Genomic DNA, 24,540 nt, shown 5'->3' with positions numbered 1-24,540 from the left:
GTATGTATTTACCGGTATTATGTATTTACCGAAAGACCCAAAGAGTGCGAATTCCTGCAGTCACGAAAGCTTTAAGTCGAGTAGACCGGACATCTGTGTGCAACGAAAGCTTCACGGCTCATCGGATTCCTCCGTTATAAAAAAACATATTCCGATGGGTATCAATTGGAAGTTAGTCGATGGGGGGTGGGGGCAAAGTGCGGGTGGCACCCCCCCCCCAATCCCCCTCTCTTCCTCTTCCAATTCGACGCGTGGCCGAGACTTTGTGCAGAGTCGCTTCTTCCAGAGCCCCCCCCCCTCCTCCCTCCCTCCTCGCGGTGAGAACTTCGACGAGCAGGAGCACGGCGATTCGCAGCAGCGGGGGTGCAGGGGGGGCCCTACCCCCCCCACCTTGTCGATGCTTTTTCATTGCTTTCATGGCTTTATTTTGGTGATTTCGAAAAGTGTATTGGTTTAGCCATGTTTGTTTGTTGTAGTAGAGAGTTAGACTGATGGCCTTAATCTAAGTTGCCTTGTGGTTGTTGTTGGTTGACTTTTATGGCTTTATTTTGGTGATTTCGAAAAGTGTATTGGTTTAGCCATGTTTGTTTGTTGTAGTACAGAGTTAGACTGATGGCCTTAATCTAAGTTGTCTTGTGGTTGTTGTTAGTTGACTTTTATGGCTTTATTTTGGTGATTTCGAAAAGTGTATTGGTTTAGCCATGTTTGTTTGTTGTAGTACAGAGTTAGACTGATGGCCTTAATCTAAGTTGTCTTGTGGTTGTTGTTGGTTGACTTTTATGGCTTTATTTTGGTGATTTCGAAAAGTGTATTGGTTTAGCCATGTTTGTTTGTTGTAGTACAGAGTTAGACTGATGGCCTTAATCTAAGTTGTCTTGTGGTTGTTGTTGTTGTTGTTTGACTTGCATCCCACTGAGATTTTTGCACACAGCGTTGGTGTACGGTGCTTTTTTCTGCAACATTTTGCTGTCTTTTCTTGGATTTTCTGTTTGCACTTAGTCACATAGTCACTTTAAGATGTTTTTTTGTTCATGTTTTAGTTTTTTGTTTGTTGCGGTTGCACCCGATTCAAGAGCCGAATGGCTCACAGGGCTCTACCTAATAAATGAACATGAACTTGAACTTGCCCGAGAGCGCAAAATCAGCCCCCCCCATCACTCCCAACACTAACAAAGTTGCGAGAGACGGCGGGGACGCGTGGGCCCTGCCGCTCGGGATAATCCCTCGTGACGTGGGATTACAAGACCCCCGTGGGGGTGACGGCGAGGTCTTATTGCCCCTCTTTAAACACAGCGGCACAGTCGGACGTATTCACACACACACACGCACGCGCATACACATTCACTCACTCTCTCACACACACCTCTCTGTGTGTGTGTGTTCTGAAAAGGGCCATTGCCCCCGAAACGTCAGACGGGGCTGTGTTGTGTGTGTCCAAGCGAAGAGTTCCTTGCGGCGTCACCGTTAGCGCACTGACGCTGCTGAACTACACGACCCGAGTTCGATTCCCGCTCGCGAACATCTGAAGCCGGTTGTGAGCCTGAACCACAGCTCCACTCGGCACTCAAACGAGCGCTCGGTGCGGCGTGCAGATATCGGTAACGGGGGGAGACAAAGGCGGCCGGGCTGACACTGTGCACATCACCGTCTCGTAGGTGCGCCGTGGCATGCGGGAATTCTTAGTTTGCTCGCTGACAGCACTTGCCGCGAACAGTCTACCGAGGCTACCTGGGTGATCTTCGTCTTTGTGGAGTTGTGGTCAACCCGGTGGCAGCGTTCGCCTCCATTGCCGGCTTTCAAGATTCCAGCAGCGTTGACCACTCCACGTTCCCGCGGCGATGGTGCGACTTTGAGTCTCTACTCGAGCAGATAAAGGCGCAGCCCTGCAAAATCGCTTGCTAATCCCACTGCTGGCCGAAGATTTCCGACTCCTCCCCCCCCCAAGCCACTCTGGAGAGAGTGTTAGCTCTTCTCTTCCGCGTCCTGGAAAGACGAAACATCGGTGCGGTACATCCGACTTCAAGTTGAATTCCGTTTTCAAACAACAACAAAACTCAAACGAATGTCCACCCCCCTTTCTCGACGTCGCCCGGCGTCGACCTCGTCGCCTGCAGGACATGGACCTCTTTGGAGAAATCGACCCGGTCACTCTGAACCTCATCATCCTACTCACCAGCTACGCCGTCCTGCTCGTCATCTTCCTCCTCTCGTGTTCCATCTACGACTGCAGGGGTATGGACCCCAGCAAGGAAGGTCTGGGAGGAGGAGGAGGTGATGGCAGCGACGAGGTCAGGCCACAGACGTGCTCGAGCAACGAGGTTAGTGGTGCCGAGGAGGAGGTGGTGGTGGTGATGGTGGCTGATGAGTTAGGTGAACGACGGATGAACCCCTACATCAGCTACAGGTGGGACCTGAGGTTGCCCGATGTCGGTAGGAGCACGCAGGTGTAATGCGAAGTGTGTGCCCTTCGTTAGTAGCATCATGAGCATCATCATCAGCAGCAGCAGCAGAATCATCATCAGCAGCATCATAAGCATGAGAAAAACACAGAACTGTTAGCGGCAGCAGTAGAATCAGTAGCATCGCCATTGCTGTCTTAGCATCAGCAGAATACACCATCAGCAGCAGCAACATAATCATCATATTGATAGACACATAATCATCATCAGCAGCAGCAGGAGCAATACCAGCAGCGTCAACAGCACAATGCAAAACCGACAAGCATCACCAGCAACGGCTTCGTCGTCATCAGTAGCAGCACAACCATTTTCAACAACAGCAGCAGCAACAACAACATAACTAACGTTGTGATCGTCATCAACAGTAGCAGAAACACCACCAAAGTCATTGTGATCAGCAATCGCAGCACCGCCATAATCATCACCATTATCGTCGACCCTCCCATTCACGGTGTCGAGACGATGTCGCTGGCGGTGGTGGCGGTGGTGGTGGCGGTGGTGGCGGCGGTGGTGGTGGTGGCGGTGGTGGCGGCGGTGGTGGTGGTGGCGGTGGTGGTGGTGGTGCTACATCGGACAGTCATCTCAGTCGGTCGACCCATGGCACCACCTGGGTCTGACCCGTGACCTCCTGCCGGCGGGCGTTCGACACTTCACGTGGCCTCAAGGTGCACATCGCCTGGCACAAGCGCCGCGGCGACGTAACTGTTACTAAGTGGCAAGTGGCGGTTGTTGTCGTTGTTGGTGGTGGTGCTGGTGGTGCTGGTGGTGGCCGTGGTGGTGCTGGCGGTGTCCCTGGGTGCCGAGTTGACCAAGGACGGAGTCCACTCACCGGGATGAGGCGGGCGCGAGGCGGCGATCTGCTGTCAAGGTGCGTGGGTGTGATGATGATGGTGGTGGTAATGATGATGGTGGTGGTAATGTTGGTAGTAGTGGTTATGATGATGGTGGTAATGATGATGATGGTAGTGGTGGTAATGATGAAGGTGGAGGTTGTAATGATGATGATGATGGTACTGGTGGTAATGATGATGATGGTAGTGGTGGTAATGATGATGGTGGAGGTTGTAATGATGATGGTACTGGTGGTAATGATGATGATGGTGGTAATGATGATGGTGGTGGTGGTAATGATGATGGTAATGATGATGATGGTGGTAATTATGATGGAGGTTGTAATGATAATGATGATGGTAGTGGTGGTAATGATGATGGTGGTGGTAATGATGATGGTAGTGGTGGTAATGATGATGGTGGTGGTAATGATGATGGTGGTGGTAATGATGATGGTGGTAGTGATGACGATGGTGTTGGTGGTGGTGGCAATGACGATATTGTTGTTGGTGGTGGTGGTGGTAATGATGATGGTGGTGGTGGTGCAACAAACTGGATTTGTTTTTGGCCGCCTCGGGTGGTGGGGGGATTTTAACAACACAAATGTGGCCCTAACCCCTACACCCCTCCCCAACAAAACATTTACGTTGTGAATCAAACGCCACAACTATGGCAGTACAACCATCGCTTGTGCGACCCACGGAGTCTCAGCCACAGAGTCGCTCCTTCTCTATCCTTTGGATGGGGCTCCACGATTGCGAGATGTTAACTACCTCGCCTGGTGTGCAGGAGGTCGTGGCTTCGATCCAGACCCTGACGCCTGCTGCTGTATATTTGGAGTTTGCGTGTCTCTCTCTCTCTCTCATCATCATCACGATGGCTAGGAGATGTTAACTACCTCGCCTGGTATGCAGGAGGTCGTGGGTTCGATCCAAACCCTGACGCCTGCTGCTGTATATTTGGAGTTTGCGTGTCTCTCTCTCTCTCATCATCATCACGATGGCTAGGAGATGTTAACTACCTCGCCTGGTATGCAGGAGGTCGTGGGTTCGATCCAAACCCTGACGCCTGCTGCTGTATATTTGGAGTTTGCGTGTCTCTCTCTCTCTCATCATCATCACGATGGCTAGGAGATGTTAACTACCTCGCCTGGTATGCAGGAGGTTGTGGGTTCGATCCAAACCCTGACGCCTGCTGCTGTATATTTGGAGTTTGCGTGTCTCTCTCTCTCTCTCATCATCATCACGTTGGCGAGGAGATGTTAACTACCTCACCTGGTGTGCAGGAGGTCGTGGCTTCGATCCAGACCCTGACGCCTGCTGCTGTATATTTGGAGTTTGCGTGTCTCTCTCTCTCTCTCATCATCATCACGATGGCTTGGAAATGTTAACTACCTCGCCTGGTATGCAGGAGGTTGTGGGTTCGATCCAAACCCTGACGCCTGCTGCTGTATATTTGGAGTTTGCGTGTCTCTCTCATCATCATCACGGTGGCTAGGATATGTTAACTACCTCGCCTGGTATACAGGAGGTCGTGGCTTCGATCCAGACCTTGACGCCTGCTGCTGTATATTTGGAGTTTGTGTGTCTCTCTCTCTCTCATCATCACGTTGGCGAGGAGATGTTAACTACCTCGCCTGGTCTACAGGAGGTCGTGGGTTCGATCCAAACCCTGACACCTGCTGCTGTATATTTGGAGTTTGCGTGTCTCTCTCTCTCTCATCATCATCACGTTGGCTAGAAGATCTTAACTACCTCGCCTGATGTGCAGGAGGTCGTGGCTTCGATTCAGACCCTGACGCCTGCTGCTGCTGTATATTTGGAGTTTGCGTCTCTCTCTCTCTCCGTGGTCGCGTGGGTTTCCCCCTCATTTAGAATCAACATCGCGCGTTTTGAGTTATTTGACGACATGCTATGAATTTTTCCACGTGATGATGATGATAAGCCACTTCGTTGAGCTATCATTTGCGATAGCCAGGGTCGCTTTTGAAAAATAGAGCTACATCACTTAGCGGGGCCTTACCTGGTAAATTAAAATAAAAAAATGTTCACGGTTTGTGGCTCTGCTGCAAACCGAGCCGATTGCATCGCCGACCCCCCCGTGGTGTCGAGTTTACGACGTCCCGCCCTCCCCTCTGCTGAGCTCTCGATTTGCAAAAAAAAAGAACAACCAGCTGATGGTCGCGCGGCTCCAATAATCATAATCACCCGGAGCCCTACGCGAAAGCTGTGCCGAGAATGCAAATACATTCGTACATGCGCCGACATCCGGATTGACGTCGTTTCGCAAATAAGTCGTCACGGAATGCGATTTTTGGGTTGCGTTTGGGTTGTTGATCCCCCCGCCGCACCTCCGATGAGTACGGTTGGCTACGTACGGTGCAAAGGAAGTTAAACACACATTCATGCATGCTGTGGCATAGTGCTTCAGTAAGACCGCTACCTGATTCGCGTCGTCTCAGCCCCACACTCACGTCGTCATGGCTGTCAACCCCTTATCAGTGAGTTTAACACGCAGGCTTTCGCGACCAATGTTATTCATAATCAACGTTTTTGGGTTTAGATCGCGTTATTTATAAATGTGTCGTAACCCTCCACCACCCGACACGGCCAATCAGTAAAAATGTGTCACGTTGACAAAAGACAAATAGTTCACTGCTTTAGCCCACCGGTGTGTTGAAGCCACAACATTAATCAGTGCCCTACCTTATTACAGACCAATTCAGACCTTAGTGGTCACCCCGTGCCCCTTATACATCTCAACGTTCATCCTACAAAGTCCCATCACAAGGGAGAGAAACACAAACAAATAGACAAACACATTTTCTTTTGACCGTATCGAAACGGCTGTCCGCCGTATGGACCTGAAAACGCAATTTTCATGCACAAGAATACGGGGTGAACCCGTATGGGTTGAGATGTACGCGTTGCTGACAGCATAGTCCATCCTTTCTCGTTATCCGCCGTCTCTCGCCCTTGCGCCTCCACCACCAGCAACCAACCACCAACCAACCAACCACCACCACCAACCACCAACCACCACCACCTACTCGCCCCTGTGAATCGCTTCTTCGATAGATGTCGTTTACGATATTCGTCGTCGCACCTTTCAGGGAACGCAACCCCTCCACGTAAACCGGGGCTGCTATCACTAAGTACAGAAATAATTCCTGTAACTCCACGTGTGGAATTAGACGCCTTCACTATGGGGACCTCATTTGCCAGTAAAAATATGATAATTGGTTCTTTACCCTTCTATCTGGCAACAAAACTGACACCTTTTTGCAAGGAGTCATGTTTGCATAGACCGCAATACCTGCAGTCATAATACAAACAAAAGAACATAAACATGACTCCTTGCAAAAAGGTGTCAGTTTTGTTGCCAGATAGAAGGGTAAAGAACCAATTATCATATTTTTACTGGCAAATGAGGTCCCCATAGTGTAGATGCTTGCCCCGAGCTCTCATACTCTGATGGTGCATTGTCCTTGAGTTGTGCGCCTTTTGGCGTCATCTGGTCCAACCCATATGAGACTAGGCTCGAAGGAAAGCTGTCTCGGGTGTGGACCAATCAACTTCAAGGACAGTGCACATTATCAGAGTTATGTTCTTTTGTTTGTATTATGACTGCAGGTATTGCGGTCTATGCAAACATGACTCCTTGCAAAAAGGTGTCAGTTTTGTTGCCAGATAGAAGGGTAAAGAACCAATTATCATATTTTTACTGGCAAATGAGGTCCCCATAGTGTAGATGCTTGCCCCGAGCTCTCATACTCTGATGGTGCATTGTCCTTGAGTTGTGCGCCCTTTGGCGTCATCTGGTCCAACCCATATGAGACTAGGCTCGAAGGAAAGCTGTCTCGGGTGTGGACCAATCAACTTCAAGGACAGTGCACATTGTCAGAGTTATGTTCTTTTGTTTGTATTATGACTGCAGGTATTGCGGTCTATGCAAACATGACTCCTTGCAAAAAGGTGTCAGTTTTGTTGCCAGATAGAAGGGTAAAGAACCAATTATCATATTTTTACTGGCAAATGAGGTCCCCATAGTGTAGATGCTTGCCCCGAGCTCTCATACTCTGATGGTGCATTGTCCTTGAGTTGTGCGCCTTTTGGCGTCATCTGGTCCAACCCATATGAGACTAGGCTCGAAGGAAAGCTGTCTCGGGTGTGGACCAATCAACTTCAAGGACAGTGCACATTATCAGAGTTATGTTCTTTTGTTTGTATTATGACTGCAGGTATTGCGGTCTATGCAAACATGACTCCTTGCAAAAAGGTGTCAGTTTTGTTGCCAGATAGAAGGGTAAAGAACCAATTATCATATTTTTACTGGCAAATGAGGTCCCCATAGTGTAGATGCTTGCCCCGAGCTCTCATACTCTGATGGTGCATTGTCCTTGAGTTGTGCGCCTTTTGGCGTCATCTGGTCCAACCCATATGAGACTAGGCTCGAAGGAAAGCTGTCTCGGGTGTGGACCAATCAACTTCAAGGACAGTGCACATTATCAGAGTTATGTTCTTTTGTTTGTATTATGACTGCAGGTATTGCGGTCTATGCAAACATGACTCCTTGCAAAAAGGTGTCAGTTTTGTTGCCAGATAGAAGGGTAAAGAACCAATTATCATTAGACGCCTTGTTAAGCGGCAGCGGCGGCGGCTTAGCCTTCTGCGCGAAGGGCGTGTGGCTGTGGGTGGTAGGGGGCGGAAATGTTGTGGAGTCAGCTTCGTGAGGATCACCTTCTCCTGCACGTGCACACGGGCGAGGGAGAGAAATGAGGCCAAGGAAGGGCTTTGTCACTGGGTGATGGGGTGCGGAGGTGCAACACAGTGACGTGCGGTCAGGTCAATGGCTGGGAAGGCACTGGCTCGTGTCAGAGCCAGATTCACACACTGAGGGGGGCGTGTCTTCACTTCGAGGGGCGTGTTAGACAGGTCCCCGTCAAATTTTTCGATTTAAAGCTTTCGTGACTGCAGGGATTCATCTTCTTGGTTCTTTCGGTAAAGTCACGTAGAATGGAAATAATAAAATAAATAAAAATAACAAATAATTCTCACGACGTTTCGGCCACAACGCAAGCAGCCGTCCTCAGGTGCAGAACAGGTCTGTCAGAAAGACAGCGTCTGAATGTCGTGATAATTATTTTATTATTTTATTATTATTTATTATTTGTTTATTTACATTCTACGTGACTTTACCGAAAGAACCAAGAAGACGTCCCCGTCAGTGAGGCAGATGTGATAGCTGCCTCCCCTGGTGCTTTTTCATTGCAGTTTCATGACGAGACCAGCGAGCCTAAATATATTTAAACACATACGTGAAATAGGTTAGCTGGAGTATGGAAGGCGAGGACATGAAACGAAGGGTCTACAAACATTACATTGGTGACATACTGAGATAGTAACAGGCACGCGCTTATTGTCCGCGCTCCTTTCAGTTACTGAGGGGTTGCGCAATCAGAGGGGAGGCTGAGCTCGTCGCTGCCTCACCTCTCGTCTCTTCCTGTATTTGCAGCGGAGCTCCGCAAATTTGGCAATTTTGACTATAAAAATGATTGGAATCGTACAGAAATGACATTCATAACTCAGATCAGTGGGAAAATCTGAATATTCATTTTATTTGATTGTTTTTTTTTCTTTTCGTAACAGCTATTATCATTGGAGTATGGCAGGTGAGGCTCTGCGTGACTTTACCGAAAGAACCAAATAAACACATTCCTGCGGAGGGAGCTGGTAGGAACGTTGGGTTGCTCGGTCAATGGCCAGGGTCAACGGCGGCGTGGTGTATTCCGCAAATATGGCCGACTGTGAGGGCGGGCACAAGCCGGCGTGAGTAGGTGAAACGTTGAGTTTTATAAGGGCACCACGGGGTGACCAGCCCCTCCCCTCCCCACCCAGCCCCACCCCTCCCACCCCCCACCCAGCCCCACCCTCCCTACCCAGCCCCTCCCCACCCAGCCCCTCCCCCCCCTCCCCACCCTCCCTCCACCCAGCCCCACCCCTCCCATTTCTGGATGCACGACAGACGGACGGACGGACGGACACAATAATCCCCTGTGGGCTGGTGTAACCAGGAGCTTCCTACCAGTATGAATTCCTGCAGTCACCAAAGTTTTAAGTCAAAATGTTCACGTGACGTCCTCGTGGCCACCACCCCCACACTGAATTCCTCTCCGGGAAAAGGGGCGGAGCTACCCGAGCAGTGGGCGGACTTACCTGAGTAGTGGGCGGCGCTATCTGAATAGTGGGCGGGGCTACCCGAGCAATGGGGCGGAGCTATCTGAACAGTGGGCGGAGCTATCTGAACAGTGGGCGGAGCTATCTGATAGTGGGCGGAGCTACCTGAACTGTGGGCGGAGCTACCTGAATAGTGGGCGGAGCTACCTGAGCAATGGGGCAGAGCTACCCGAGCAGTGGGAGGAGCTACCTGAATAGTGGGCGGGGCTACCCGAGCAATGGGGCGGAGCTACCCAAGCAGTGGGCGGAGCTATCCGAGCAGTGGGCGGAGCTACCTGAGCAGGGGGCGGAGCTATCTGAACAGTGGGCGGAGCTATCTGATTAGTGGGCGGAGCTACCCGAGCAGTAGGCGGGGAGTCTGTATAAAAGTGGGCGGAGCTTGACACCGAGGTGAGAGTGGCTTGCCAAGCTCGTCACGCCCTTCCGGCTGAGCTTCCCAGAAAATGTTGGCAGCTCAATTCCTCCAGGGTTGTCGCGTGTCTGGCGCGGGGTGACACGGGTGCGTCGTTTGCACCCCCCCCCCCCTCATCGCGATGGCACCGATGGATCGGTGAACCCCGCGTCAGGGTCGTCGCAACGTCCAAAGGTTCCGCGTCGAGCGGGCCTTGAGAGGGACAGCTTTAATTGAGGCTCGGGTGGTGGCCTTTGGCCGGCGTATTCAAACAATGGAAACAAACAGCGATTTTAAAATTTTCCAGGTGTAAGGCCCTCTGAGCTAATGTGGATCTTTTTCAGAAGCGACCCGGCCACACGCGCAGTGGATTATCACCACGTGGCAATGTATAGCGGCCGAATTCTCTGAACGCGTGATGTCGATTTTCAATGTGGAAGGGTAAAACTGGAGGACCCGGGGAAGAAAATCCTCGCGACCACGGGGAGAGAAACATGGAAACTCCAAATATACAGCAGCAGGCATCAGGGTCGGGATCGAACCTACGACCTCCTGCATAACAGGCGAGGTAGTTAACATCGCCCCGTGAGTCACCGCCATATAATTTATATTTGCCACGACGCGATAACTTCCTTATCCCTGCGATAACACATTCCTGCGGAGGGAGCTGGTAGGAACGTCGGGTTGCTCGGACAATGGCCAGGGTCAACGGCGGCGTGGTGCATTCCGCAAATATGGCCGACTGTGAGGGCGGGCACAAGCCGGCGTGAGTAGGTTAAACGGTGAGTTTTATAAGGGCACCACGGGGTGACCAGCCCCTCCCCTCCCCACCCAGCCCCACCCCTCCCACCCCCCACCCAGCCCCACCCTCCCCACCAAGCCCCTCCCAACCCTCCCCTCTCCACCCAGCCCCACCCCGCCCATTTTTGGATGCACGACGGACGGACGGACACAATAATCCCCTGTGGGCTGGTGGAACCAGGTGGTTCCTACCAGTATCAGTTTCCCATATCTCCGCACCATCGTATCGCCCCGATTGTGCCTTGTACTTTTGGCGCATATCCGTTCCGAATCAAAACAAAGATCGCGTCGAAAGGTTTCTCGACGGAAGGCGACTATAAACACCTCTCGAGCGTGACAAATCTTCGGTCGAATTTCACTCCGAAACGCATTGCACTCTGGGACAAACCACGACTATTGTGACGTCACGTGGACGAGACGCCCTTGACCGTCGCGCTGAAGTTCGATGTCAAAAAACCAACAGCCCACGTGACCAACGTGGCATGGGGAGGCCTTCTGTCGTGCAGCGGTAGATTGAGAATGTCTGGATTTATTCAAAAGAGGCTTTTCGGGGTTTAGATCGCGTAAATATATAAATGTGTCGTTCAACCCGCCACCACCCGACACAGCCAATTAGTAAGGTTTGTCACGTGAACAAAACGTGTCAATTCGCTACTAGTTCAGCACACACCGGTGTGTTAGGGAGTAAACTCCACTACAAAATTAATCATTCGAGTATCATGACATCTTGCCAGTAATTACAAGTTGTGGAGAAATCGTCTAGCTTTGGTCTAAAGAATTGTAAATGTTGTGTACTTTGATACTGGCAGGAAAGGTATCATGTTGAAGCTGCTCACCCAGAGCTGTAAATGCCCTGATAGCGGCATTGCCTTTGTGCTTCGATTTAAAACTTTCGTGACTGCAGGGATTCATCTTCTTGGTTTTTTCGGTAAAGTCACGTAGAAGGGAAATAATAAAATAATAAAAATAAAACATTATAAAATAATTCTCACGACGTTTCGGCCACAACGCAAGCAGCCGTCCTCAGGTGAAGACCAGGTCTGTCGGGGAGACAGCGTCTGACAGACCTGGTCTTCACCTGAGGACGGCTGCTTGCGTTGTGGCCGAAACGTCGTTAGAATTATTTTATTATGTTTTATTTTTATTATTTCCCTTCTACGTGACTTTACCGAAAGAACCAAGAAGATGACTTTGTGCTGTTCGCCTTTTGGCGTTCTCTTGTCTAACACTGGTTGAGACTAGGCCCTAAAGAAAGCTGTCGCTGGTGTAGACCAATCAGTTTCCAAGACAATGCCCATATATTACCAGAACATGTTTTTGGTTTGCATGTTCACCACCAGTATGTGCGGTTAATGCAGACATTATTTCTTGCAAAAGGTTTCTGTTTGGTACTCTTTGTTTTTTTTTTGTAAAGTCACGTAGATTAAAAGAAAACAAATAAATTAAATCACGACGTTTCGAAGGCAACACAAACTTCCGTTCTAGATTTGAAGCTTTCGTGACTGCAATTATTCATATTCTTAGGTTTTTTCGGTTAAGTCACGTAGGTAAAAAATTAAAATTAAAATAAAATAAAAATCACGACGTTTCGGAGGCAACACAGAAGACGGAAGCTTGTGTTGCCTCCGAAACGTCGTGATTTTTATTTTATTTTTATTTTACTTTTATTAATTTTATTTTTTATTTTTTAACCTACATGACTTTATCGAAAAAAACCTAAGAATACAAGCTTCCGTCTTCAGGTGAAACGGTCACAGCAATTTTGCTGATTTTATTTATTTGTTTTTCTTTTAACCTACGTGACTTTACCGAAAAAACCAAAGAGTATGAATCCTTGCAGTCACGAAAGCTTCAAATCTAGAACTTTCTGTTTGGTGTTTGAACATCTTGTTGTCAGAAAGGGTAAAACCTGTTGTTGTACTTGTGGGTTTACTCTCCAACACACCGGTCACGAATTGGCACATTTTGCTCACGTGACAAAGTTGACTAATTTGGCTGTGTCGGGTGGTGGCGGGTTTAACGACGCATATTTACGCGATCTAACCCAAAAAAACCTCTATTATGGATAATGTTGGTCACGTCTGTATTTTTATTTTTATTCAAGCTCCGTGAGTCCCGGAGAGCCCCGTGAAATTCGCTTCCCGCTCACGACCAACGTCAATGACGAATCTCTGAACCAGTGCTGGGCCACGCCGAGGTCGACTCAGCCTTAAATTGGCACCTGGTGCGGTGTGTAAAACGTCAGCAATGTGGAGACGAAGGCGGAGGGCCGTGCGTGCTGCTAGCCACACCACGCAGCCGTCTGGAACGCGCTTCCTCCCCATATCATGAAGCCACTGGAGCTTTTAAATCATCTAGATTGAAAACTCATTTCTTTAAAATTGATTTTTGTGTTTAGTTTGTTGTCCTTCCCCGGCACCTCCAATTAGCCCGGTTGGCTACGTACGGTGTGAAATAAGTTAAAAATACAAAGACAAAGATCCCACTATAGCCTTGGAAGACTGTAGGAGCAAGTGCTGTTAGCGAGCACCTACGAAGGCTGGCACGGCACACGAGGGGGTGGGTGGCCAGCACCACACATGCAAAAACACAAATATCCCCCGTATAGCCTTAGCAGACTGTTGGGCCAAGAGCTGTTAGTGAGTAGCACCTATGAAGGCCGGCACGGCACACGATCGGGTGGATGGCCAGCACCACGCCCGGCCGCTTTTGCCTCCCCAGCGGCAGTGTTTACTCCACACCTCGCCAGGTACTCATTTGAGGCTGAGTCGACCTAGGGGAGACCCAGGACCGGTTCAGATAAACCGTCACTGGGTGTTGGCCGCGAGCCCAGGTTCGTCGCGCTGCGCTCTACCGCTCCCTGCACCAGGCACGCGCACCACCATAATCCCACCCCACCCACCCGACCCCCCTCCGAGGCTTTCCACGATGACCTTCATCGGTGCTTCTCGCTCACAGCACTCGCGCCGAGACTGGAAGCAGAGAGGGACGTCCCCGTGCCGCCTGTTCCCCGCGTGTCTGGGTTGCCACTTTCGGCACGTTCCATTGCGACGTGGATTCACGGTGCCGCTTTCGCGTGGGGAATTCCTTCGTTCGAGGATCGTTCGCGAAACCGGTAACCGTTACGAGAGCGCCCGGTTGGTGAAAGCCCGAGCGATCGCGATGGAATCTCAGCGCCCACACTTCTTTACCCCACCACGCGTACGTGCCTGCTTTGCGGTGTGCGACTTGATCGTGGCGAAGCGGTTTGCACCGATGGGTGCAGAGAGACGGCGGTGATGGCGTTGTTGATGTTGCGAGAGGGCAATTAAAGAAACTCGCTCTCACTGATTCAACCCGCGAGCCGGAGTGGGATTGAACCGGCCACCCTCTGGATTGCACAACTGCGTTGCGCTGGGCGGCGTGGCTATCGAATGATGTTCTGCTGTCCAACGGTTACGACATTTCTGCCCTCCCCAAAAAAATGTATCACGCACTCAAATAAAATTGGGGGGAAAAAATCGAGTGAATTCGACACACGGTCGACACCGAAGCCCCGCAGGACAGGCAGGGCCATTGTGAGCCGCGCGCGGCTAAAATTAATTCCAGCTCGATGTCTGCTGTGCGCATGTCGCCGCTTAGATTCTCATACCACGACGTCTGGCCACTCACAGCGTCACCCACAGGGTCACTCACCGTGTCACCCACAGGGTCACTCACCGTGCCACTCACAGGGACATTCAGTGTCGATCCACAGCGTCACCCATAGGGTCACCCTAAGGGTCACCCACAGCGTCACCCTCAGGGTCACTCACAGGGTCACCCACAAGGTCACTCAGTGTCACTCAGCATCACTTACAGGGTCACCCACAGTGTCACCCACAGGGTCACCCACGGTGTCACCCACAGGGTCACCCACAGTGTCACCCACAGGGTCACTCACAGGGTCACTCAGTGTCACCCACAGTGTCACTCATAGGGTCACCCACAGGGCACTCACAGGGCCATTCACAGGGTCACCCACAGGGTCACTTAGTGTTACCCACAGGGTCACTCATAGGGTCACTCAGTGTCACCCACAAGGTCACTCACAGTATCACCCATAGGGTCACCCAGGGAGCAAACCCCGGGAAGACTTCCCAGATCTCCCACGAACAGCGACTGCAGTACCCTCAACACGAGGACACAATCCCTGTGAAAACCGGGACAGGTGGCAACCCCATCTTCCCCACCAAAGACAAAGATCCCCCGTATAGCCTTAACAGACTGTTGGGGCAAGTGCTGTTAACGAGCACCTATGAAGCCCGGAACGGTACACGAGTGGGTGGGTGTCCAGCACCACGCCCGACCGCCTTTGTCTCCCCAGTGGCGACGTTTACACACCGCACCAGGTACTAATTTGAGGCCGAGTCGACCTAGGGGGTGCCCAGGACCGGTTCAGATAATCGTCACCGGTGTTGGCCGTAAAGCGGGAATCGAACCCGGGTCACCCAGGTTCATAGCGCAGCGTAGCGCTAACCGCTGCACCACCGCTCCCCCCCTACCAATGAAATGGCTCCACCAGTCACCGGTGTTGTTCCAGCAGGCGAGTCGCGCCATCGTGGAAGCCACGTGCCTGGCGAGTGATTGGTGGCGAGGCGGTCACGAGGTTTCAGAGCGGGTGCGTTTCTCTGATGAGTGACATTTGACACAGTTGCTCTAATTTCTGTTGTTTGTTGTTGTGCATTGTTGTTGTGCGTGCGCTGAGCGGTGGCCTTCATAGGTGCTACTCGCAGACAGCACTTGCCCCAACAGTATGTTCGAGGCTACACGGGGGATCTTTGTCTTTGTGCGTGTGTGTGTGTGGAGCGGTGGTGCAGCGGTTAGCGCGGCGCGCTACGAATCCGGCGAACCGAGTTCGATTCCCGCTCACGGCTAATACCGATGACGATTATCTGAACCTATCCTGGGCCTCCCCTAGGTCGGCTCAGCCTCAAATGAGTACCTGGTGCGGTGTGTAGTAAACATCGCCACCGGGGAGACAAAGGCGGTCGGGCGTGGTGCTGGGCCACCCACTCCCTCGTGTGCCACTAGTGCCGGCCTTCATAGGTTGCTACTCGCTATCAGCACTTGCCCCAACAGTCTGTTACAGGCTACACGGGGGATCTTTGTGTGTTTTTATTGCGGTGTGATGGCCTCGTGTCTTGCTTGTGTAGAGGTGTAATTGCGCATGGCTACGAATGTTGAGGTGTGATTATGCATGGCCACGGATGGCCAACAAACACAAGGGGCGGGGTTACGGCCGTACACAAGGGTGGCGCTAGCACCGACGTCCGCATGTGTATCCCCCACGGGCCCCCCCTCGGGGGCGAGTCCTATAAAAGGTGATGAGCTCGAGGGCTCGAGGTCGGGACTCAGCTTTAACCAGAGAAGACGGAAGACCAGCTAGTGTAGGCCCCAGAGCTCCCCTGGCTCGCTGTCCTTATAAGGGCCGACCAGGGCAAGCCGGTGGCGTGGCCCCGAGAGCCCAGACGAAGCTGGTCTGGTGACTCAGGGAGCCGGGATCCCAGCTTAACCAAGCTGGGACAGATAGCCTCCCCTAGTCCCGTAGTGGAGGAATTGGTATAGGTTAGAGGGGTTAGCTGTCGAGAATCCCTGTAGCCAAGTGACCTGTACAACTGTGTTGGTGTAATAAATAAGTGTGCCTCCGATCCTGTCGTCAAGCCTCCATATATACTTACTACATCTGGGGTCAGAAGTAAACGTCCAACGATGGACACACGAGGGACGACACGTACCAGGGAGTCGGAGATGGAAGACGCCGCGGCCGATTCTCCACCAGTGATGGCCGGGGTCGAATCGGAGCAGCCGGGGCCGAGTACGCCCGCGCCGCTACGACAGGAGGAGGGGGATGCGTCGGCCGAGGGACTCCGGTTGGCCCACTCCCGCCTGGCGGACCTGCTCTACGCCGCGGCCGCCGCGTTGGAGGAGATCACGCGGCTGGGGGCTGGAGGAGCAGCGCGGGTCGACGACGGCAGCCGGCGCGGGGCGACGTTTCCCGCCACCCCGACGCGGCTCGCGGTTAAATTTCCCGCCATCTCTACAGTACGAGCGGAGGGCGGGGCCGGCCCGCGTCACGTGTCTGCTGAGCGCCACGCACAAGCCGTGACATCATCAACGCCGGCCGGCGCGTCAACATCAGAGCGACCGGCGATGCCATGTGCACGGCCCGCCCACACTGTATCATCGGCGGGGAGCGACGGAGAGCGTTCTGCGGCCACGGACGCCGCCTTACAACAGCGTCTGCCGCCTCTTAAAGAATTTGTCGGCGCTGACGGAGACTGGGGCGGCTTCAAGAGGCGGTTCATCGCTCATCAAGAGATGGCGAACTGGTCGGACGCCGAGGCTCTACGCGCGCTGCCAGCGATGCTGGACAACGACGCCCTGGCTACCCTCACCTCGGCGCCGAGGGAAAAGCGCGCCACTCTACACCTGGCGTTGCAGCTGCTGTCAGCCGTCTATGGGCCGCCTTCGGACTGCAGGCAGTTGTTCCACGATCGGAGTCGGGGCGCCAACGAGTCACCCCTGGCCTTCCGGACGGCTCTCCTGGCTCTGGCAAAGGCTGCTTTCCCAAGGATGGACGAGGAAGGAGTGGATGCCATGGTGGCTGAGAAGCTGCTGCTACTCGCTGACGAGCTGGACGTCAACGTCCTGGCTCAGGACGACGCGGAGATGTCGTCCCTGCTGGTCGCGCGCCACATCCACGGGGGCTTGCGGTCCCTGCGTCGGAAGGCGGCAAAGGGGGCGGCCGGCCATGCCATGGCGACCACCGCCCTCCCATCGGAGGAGGTCTGCGGGGTGGAGCGGCGAGGGGAATGGAGATCGGCGGCACCGCAGGCTCGGAATGGACCGAGCCGCCAGGAGCAGCCCAGGTCATCTGGGGCGCTCACACGCTGCTACAACTGTGGCCTGCAAGGCCACGTTGCGTCTGGATGCCGGGCTCCCCGTCAGCGCGGGGCGACACCTCGTCAGGACGCCACGCCGTCTCCTCCCAAGCTCCAGCAGAGAAATACGGCGAGTCGCGGCACCTCACACGTTTGGCCCACGCACACATCCGACACACACTCACGCGCTCAACTAAACAGGGCTCCAAACTCCCCGTCCGTCGCGCGCGATTGTTCGGTAATGCGGCGAGCGCTCCAACCGGGTCAGTGGTCGGAGCTCGCCCATCGTGTCGTTGCTGCGTCGGCGGGATCATCGGTCGTGGTCGGTCACATTGATGGGGTAGAGGTGCGGATTTTAATTGACACAGGGGCATCGGCGACCATTATATCTGATTTAATTTATAACATCCTTCCCGTTCAAAGTCGTCCCTTGCTCCCTGTTGACGTGCCGTGCTATGCCGCTAACGGAGGCTCTCTGGGCATTATTGGCCAAATCCGCGCCACTATCTGCATTGGAGACATTAAATTATCCGGGCCTGTTTTGGTTTCCTCCTCACTCGCGGTTCCGTGCCTGTTGGGGACGGATTTTCTGGCCAAAATGCCCATCCGTATCCTTATTGACCAAGGGTGCATTGAGCTCCCATCGGGCCGACGCGTTACATTTCTGTCTTCCCCCACCACGGAGCGTCGGGCGTTTGCCACCGTGCAGGCGCTCGTCACAAAAACTGTGCGCGTGCCTCCGGGGGCTCAGATGCTCGTCCCTCTTAGGTTGCGTCGGTCGTTTGATGCAGGGGTTGCGGATCGGGGGGTCTTGTTGGGTCCATCTCGGGCCGGGGTCAATGGACCCGATTTGCTCGCGGCTCAGACTATGGTGAGAGGGGATGGGGACCCCTTCATTGCAGTCCTTAATGTGGGATCGCGAACGGCCGTGGTTCCTCAGGGGACCGTGCTTGCACACGCAACGCCGGTGCCTTATGAGGAACCACTCGTGGGTCAGGTATCCACCGATCCTCCGTCGCGACCGCATTCGGACTCTGATGACGGATGGCTGGATGCGCTTTGCGCGGGTTCAGTGGACCTGTCTGACTCGCAGCGCGCGCAGCTGCGAGTTCTCCTGAGCGAATTTGCTGACGTTTTTAGTCAACACAAATTTGATATTGGTTGTACAAAATTGCTGCGACACCATATTGACACGGGTGACAGCGCGCCGATCCGCCAAAATCCCTTTCGGTTGAGTCCCGCCGAAAAGGATCATGTCAAATCGGCTGTTGATGACATGCTAGCCGCCGATATCATTTCCCCTTCCACCAGCCCGTGGGGCGCGCCGATCGTTTTGGTGAAAAAACACGACGGCTCACTGAGATTTTGTGTTGACTTTCGGCGTCTCAACAAAATCTCTGTGGCAGATGCGTACCCGCTTCCTCGGATGGATGAGTCGCTCGACGCCTTGGCCGGTGCGCGATTCTTTTCCACCCTTGATTTGCTATCTGGATTCTGGCAGCTTCCTCTGGATGACGAATCGAAACCTAAGACTGCTTTTCGTACACCGCAGGGCCTCTTCCAATTTAACCGTTTGCCGATGGGTTTACATTCTGCGCCGGCAACTTTTCAGCGGTTAATGGAATTGGTCTTGGCAGGTTTGCAATGGGATTCGTGTTTGATTTACTTAGACGATGTCATCGTCTTTAGCAAATCCTTCGAGGAACACCTCCAGAGGTTGCGTGCTGTTTTTCTCAAAATGCGGGCTGCCAATTTGAAATTTAAACCACAGAAGTGCCATTTACTCCGCGAATCGGTGCGATATTTGGGTCACATTGTTGGGCGCTCGGGGATATCCACTGATCCCGCCAAAACGGAATGCGTCAGCTCCTGGCCGACTCCCACCTCTGTGGGAGAGGTCAGGAGTTTCATTGGGTTCGCGTCGTATTATCGGCGATTTGTGGCTGACTTCGCTACGATTGCGAAACCATTGCATGCCTTGACGTCCAAGGGAGTCAGGTTTCATTGGGGGCCGGAGGAGGAGGCTGCTTTTCGCGCCCTCAGAAATGCTTTGGTGGGAGCTCCGCCGTTGAATTACCCGGATTTTTCACAACCCTTCTTGCTCGATACTGACGCAAGTAACACGGGCATCGGGGGTGTGCTGTCCCAGCTCATCGGGGGCGTAGAGCATGTGGTGGCTTACGGTAGTCGGGTACTGTCTCCAGCCGAACAGCGGTACTGCGTTACCCGTCGGGAATTATTGGCCATTGTTTATTTCATTCAGCAGTACCGCCCGTATCTGTACGGTCGGCGGTTCACCGTCCGTACAGATCATGCGGCCCTACAGTACGCCCTGCGGGTTCAACAACCATCGGGCCAGTTGTCTCGATGGTTGGAGATCCTCCAAGACTATGACTTTGTCACCACATATCGTAAGGGTGTCCGCCACACGAACGCTGACGCCCTGTCACGATTGCCACCCACTTCGGAGTGCGCGTGCCTGTTGGGTTCGGGGCGTTGTAGGCCCCCGAACGTCACCACCGATTCGGTCCTCGTGGCCGCTACCGATGCACCTTCGGCTTCGGGTCCTATCGAGCAAGAAGGGAGGGATTCGTTGCTGGGGTTGCCGGTCGCGGAATGGGGACGCCTCCAAATGGAGGACACCTCCCTCCTCGCTTTGCGCCGTCGCGTCGGGGGGGCTGGTCAGGGGGTGGAAAACGTTGACTCGTGGGGGTTGTTCCAGGGTCTTTTGATGCACTGGGATGGAAAAACCCGGCGCCAGCGGCTTGTGGTGCCTGCTGCTTTAAGGGGTAAGGTGGTATGGGCTGTTCATGAGCGGCTTCTGCACTTGGGGGTTCACAAGACCTTTGCCACGCTCCAGCTGGATTTCTTCTGGCCGGGCATGGAAAAGGACGTGGGGGATCTCTTGGGGTCATGCACGCAATGCGCGCAGAGGAAGCCGCCTGCGAGGGGGTCCAACCCTCCGCTGCAGTCCATAAAAGTTTCCCGGGTTAACGAGCTCGTCGCTCTGGACATACTTGGGCCATTTCCCGCTACGCCCAGGGGCAATAGGTATTTACTAACGGGGGTTGAATACTTCACGAGATGGCCTATGGCCTGGCCCCTGGCGAACCAGTCGGCAGCAGCCATCGCGGAGGCCTTTGTCCAGGGCTATGTCCTCGACAAAGGTGCTCCGGAACGGCTGCTTACTGACCAGGGTAGGAATTTTTCTGGTAAACTCCTACGTGAGGTGTGCGACCTCTTGGGTACGGAGAAGGTTCGGACCTCTCCGTATCACCCACAAACTGACGGGATGGTGGAACGGCTGCATCGGACCATCACGTCCATGCTGTCCCAGCAGGTGTCGGTATCCCAGACGGATTGGGACCTCCGCATAGCCGGTGTGTTGCAGGCCTACAGGATGGCTCCTCATGCGGCCACCGGATTTTCCCCTTTCTTTTTAATGTATGGGCGCGAAGTTAACCCCCCTGTGGCGACCCAGCTGAAGCTCTCGGCGCTCCCGGCGAAGTCTAATTTGTCCGAACACATTAAATTTAACATCGCTAAATTGTCTGAGGCGCGGGAAGCGGCCGTGCAAAATTCTGAACTCCGCCAGAAGGCGAACGAGAGGCTTCGGTTGGGGCGGGTGCAGGTGGTCAAATGGGAACCAGGGGACAGGGCGTGGTTGCACTGTCCTCAGGTGCCGCTGGCAACCTCGTCGAAATTGGTACGGCCGTGGCGGGGGCCAGTGGAGGTCGTGCAGGCTTTGCGGCCGCAATGTGTTCGCGTCAAATGGGGGAGGCGCCGGTGGTATGTGCACCCCTCAAGGTTAAAACCATTTGTCGCGCCGCCCCGTGGTTCACACACACACACGCATGGCCAAACGTGTGAGGGTGTCGCCGACTCCCCGTCGTCGCTGCACTCGCCTAACCTGACGCCAACTGTTCCGTCCCCAGGTGAAACAGGAGTGACGGGTCCACACCCACCAACCCCTCCCGGAGGGGTCGGGGGTCACTCGGCAGCGACGCCTGACTCTCTTGCACCCGGACCGTCAACAACCGTCACTGAGCGTGCCAGGACGGGCCCTTGTGACGGGCCCGCCGCGCGGACGCGCGCCAAAACGCGCAGACTATTGTGAGGTCGGCCGTTGGGGGGCCTTGCGGACAATGGGAGGGGTGGCGTCCGGAGTGTGTGTATATATGTTGGTTTTGGGGTATTTATTCGGGGGGGTGCGTCGGGTTATTTTTTTTTCCTCTCTCTCTCTCTCTCTTCCTGTTGTTGTTCTTGTTAAGGTTCTCTTGTTCTTGTTAAAAATTACGCGAGGCACACACACGGGGTTTTTGTGAGGGATGCACCTTTATTCTGATTTTTTTTTTTTTGCAGCCAGGGACGGCTGCGAGCTGTACAGGGGGGGGTGATGTAGAGGTGTAATTGCGCATGGCTACGAATGTTGAGGTGTGATTATGCATGGCCACGGATGGCCAACAAACACAAGGGGCGGGGTTACGGCCGTACACAAGGGTGGCGCTAGCACCGACGTCCGCATGTGTATCCCCCACGGGCCCCCCCTCGGGGGCGAGTCCTATAAAAGGTGATGAGCTCGAGGGCTCGAGGTCGGGACTCAGCTTTAACCAGAGAAGACGGAAGACCAGCTAGTGTAGGCCCCAGAGCTCCCCTGGCTCGCTGTCCTTATAAGGGCCGACCAGGGCAAGCCGGTGGCGTGGCCCCGAGAGCCCAGACGAAGCTGGTCTGGTGACTCAGGGAGCCGGGATCCCAGCTTAACCAAGCTGGGACAGATAGCCTCCCCTAGTCCCGTAGTGGAGGAATTGGTATAGGTTAGAGGGGTTAGCTGTCGAGAATCCCTGTAGCCAAGTGACCTGTACAACTGTGTTGGTGTAATAAATAAGTGTGCCTCCGATCCTGTCGTCAAGCCTCCATATATACTTACTACACTTGCATCGTGGATGGCGTGTTCACTGGGTAAATGTTGCCAGATCAGAGGATTGCTGGCTATACATACAGTACATGTGCGCGTGTGTAGAGAGAGAGCATGATTTATATACCTATTTTAAAACAAACTATGAGGTTATTCTTCTTGGTTCTTTCGGTAAAGTCACGTAGAATATTTTATTATTTCCATTCTACGTGACTTTACCGAAAGAACCAAGAAGATGAATCCCTGCAGTCACGAAAGCTTTAAATCGAAATTTATGAGGTTATTGTTGTAGATTGTCTGCACCAGCATCGTACACACACACAGGGGGCAGTGAATGCATGGATGGGTCAACTTGGGTGAGTGGCCTTCAATGAGTGTCGCAGCTCCACATGGGATTTGTCCGGAATGAGAGGATTGGGATTCTGAGAAGAAGTAGCGACAGTGCTGGGCACGGACTGAATCATGGACACGACGTTGATGGGCGACTGGGGGAGGAGGGAGGGAATGAGATAGGGAGGCGAGGAATGATGGAGAGAGACAGGGAGGGAGGGAATTAGATAGGGAGGGAGGGAATGAGATAGGGAGGCAAGGAATGATGGAAAGAGACGGGGAGGTAGGGAATGAGATAGGGAGGGAGGGAATGAGATAGGGAGGCAAGGAATGATGGAAAGAGACGGGGAGGGAGGGAATGAGATAGGGAGGGAGGGAATGAGATAGGGAGGCAAGGAATGATGGAAAGAGACGGGGAGGGAGGGAATGAGATAGGGAGGGAGGGAATGAGATAGGGAGGGAAGGAATGAGATAGGGAGGCAAGGAATGATGGAGAGAGAGTGGCAGGGAGGGAGAGAATGAGGGAGGAATGAGATAGGGAGGGAGGGAATGATGAGAGAGAGGGGAGGGAGGGAATGGGATAGGGAGGCGAGGAATGATGGAGAGAGACAGGGAGGGAGAGGGGGAGAATGAGATAGGGAGGCAATGAATGAGATAGGGAGGGAATGATGGAGAGAGCGAGCGAGAGGTGGGGGTTTACATAAAGCAAAGTAAAAAAAAATTACGAAGCAAAGTGCCGAATACACCGAGCATCTTCTTGTTTCCACTGATTGTAAAAAAAAGAATGATGGAGAGAGAGCGGCAGGGAGCGAGAGAAGGGGGGAGGGAATGAGATAGGGAGGGAATGAATGAGATAGGGAGGGAATGAATGAGATAGGGAGGGAATGAATGATGGAGAGAGAGGGGCAGGGAGGGAGAGAAGGAGGGATGAGATAGGGAGGGAATGATGGAGAGGCAGGGAGGGAGAGAAGGAGGGAGGGAATGAGATAGGGAGGGAATGAGATAGGGAGGCAATGAATGAGATAGGGAGGGAGGGAATGAATGATGGAGAAAGAGGGGCAGGGAGCGAGGAGGTGAAGTCTGTGGGCGGGGGGGGTTCAATCCCCGGAGCGGAGGAAATGAGAAGCACTCCCCCCACGCCCCACCCCCCCCACCGTCCTCAGCCAATCACACGGCGCCTCTCCGTGCCCCCCCCCCACCACCAACGTCCTCAGCCAATCACACGGCGCCTCTCCGTGCCCCCCCCCACCCCCAACGTCCTCAGCCAATCACACGGCGCCTCTCCGTGCCCCCCCCCCACCACCAACGTCCTCAGCCAATCACACGGCGCCTCTCCGTGCCCCCCCCACCCCCAACGTCCTCAGCCAATCACACGGCGCCTCTCCGTGCCCCCCACGCCCCACCCCCCCACCGTCCTCAGCCAATCACACGGCGCCTCTCCGTGCCCCCCCCACCCCCAACGTCCTCAGCCAATCACACGGCGCCTCTCCGTGCACCCCCCCCCACTACCTCCCCCCACCACCTCCCCCCACCACCATCTCCCCCCACCACCTCCACGCGCGGTCTCCATCCATTGCCGGCAGGACGCGCGCCCCCTCGGCTCGAGCGAGCGCAACTGTTGCGCTCAACTCCCGCGGGCGACGGCCGATAAAAGGGGGCGACCGACGCAAGGTGG

The 24,540-nt window shown here is 53.7% G+C and overlaps 2 protein-coding genes across 3 annotated transcripts in view; both read left to right on the top strand.

Annotated features, from left to right (window-relative positions):
* The first annotated feature begins 3,233 nt into the window (after positions 1 to 3,233).
* LOC133346479 (monocyte to macrophage differentiation factor-like) overlaps positions 3,234 to 24,540 on the top strand; it is a 37,298-nt gene continuing 15,991 nt past the window's right edge. The window contains exon 1 of one of the 2 annotated variants that reach the window (XM_061558109.1): positions 3,234 to 3,327. The gene's annotated coding sequence lies outside the window, so the exon portion shown is untranslated. Of the gene's footprint in view, positions 3,328 to 24,416; positions 24,537 to 24,540 lie in introns of those variants that run through there. The other variant, XM_061558102.1, reaches the window with a different exon arrangement.
* Positions 16,100 to 22,551, top strand: LOC133346390 (uncharacterized). Its single transcript, XM_061557916.1, has 2 exons — positions 16,100 to 17,750; positions 21,556 to 22,551. Exons 1-2 carry the CDS (start codon positions 16,449 to 16,451, stop codon positions 21,568 to 21,570), a joined length of 1,317 nt encoding a protein of 438 aa, XP_061413900.1. The 5' UTR covers positions 16,100 to 16,448; the 3' UTR covers positions 21,571 to 22,551.

The sequence above is a fragment of the Lethenteron reissneri genome, chromosome 3 (assembly GCF_015708825.2).
Source record: "Lethenteron reissneri isolate LAM-NWPU_2019-01 chromosome 3, ASM1570882v1, whole genome shotgun sequence".
NCBI lineage: Eukaryota > Metazoa > Chordata > Hyperoartia > Petromyzontiformes > Petromyzontidae > Lethenteron > Lethenteron reissneri.
Note: the sequence above shows the minus strand (reverse complement) of the source record. Positions and strands in the feature narration are given on the sequence as shown.

Bases quoted from the DNA above. Each gene is read 5' to 3' on its own strand.
- LOC133346390 (XM_061557916.1), top strand. From the start codon at position 16,449: ATGGACACACGAGGGACGACACGTACCAGGGAGTCGGAGATGGAAGAC.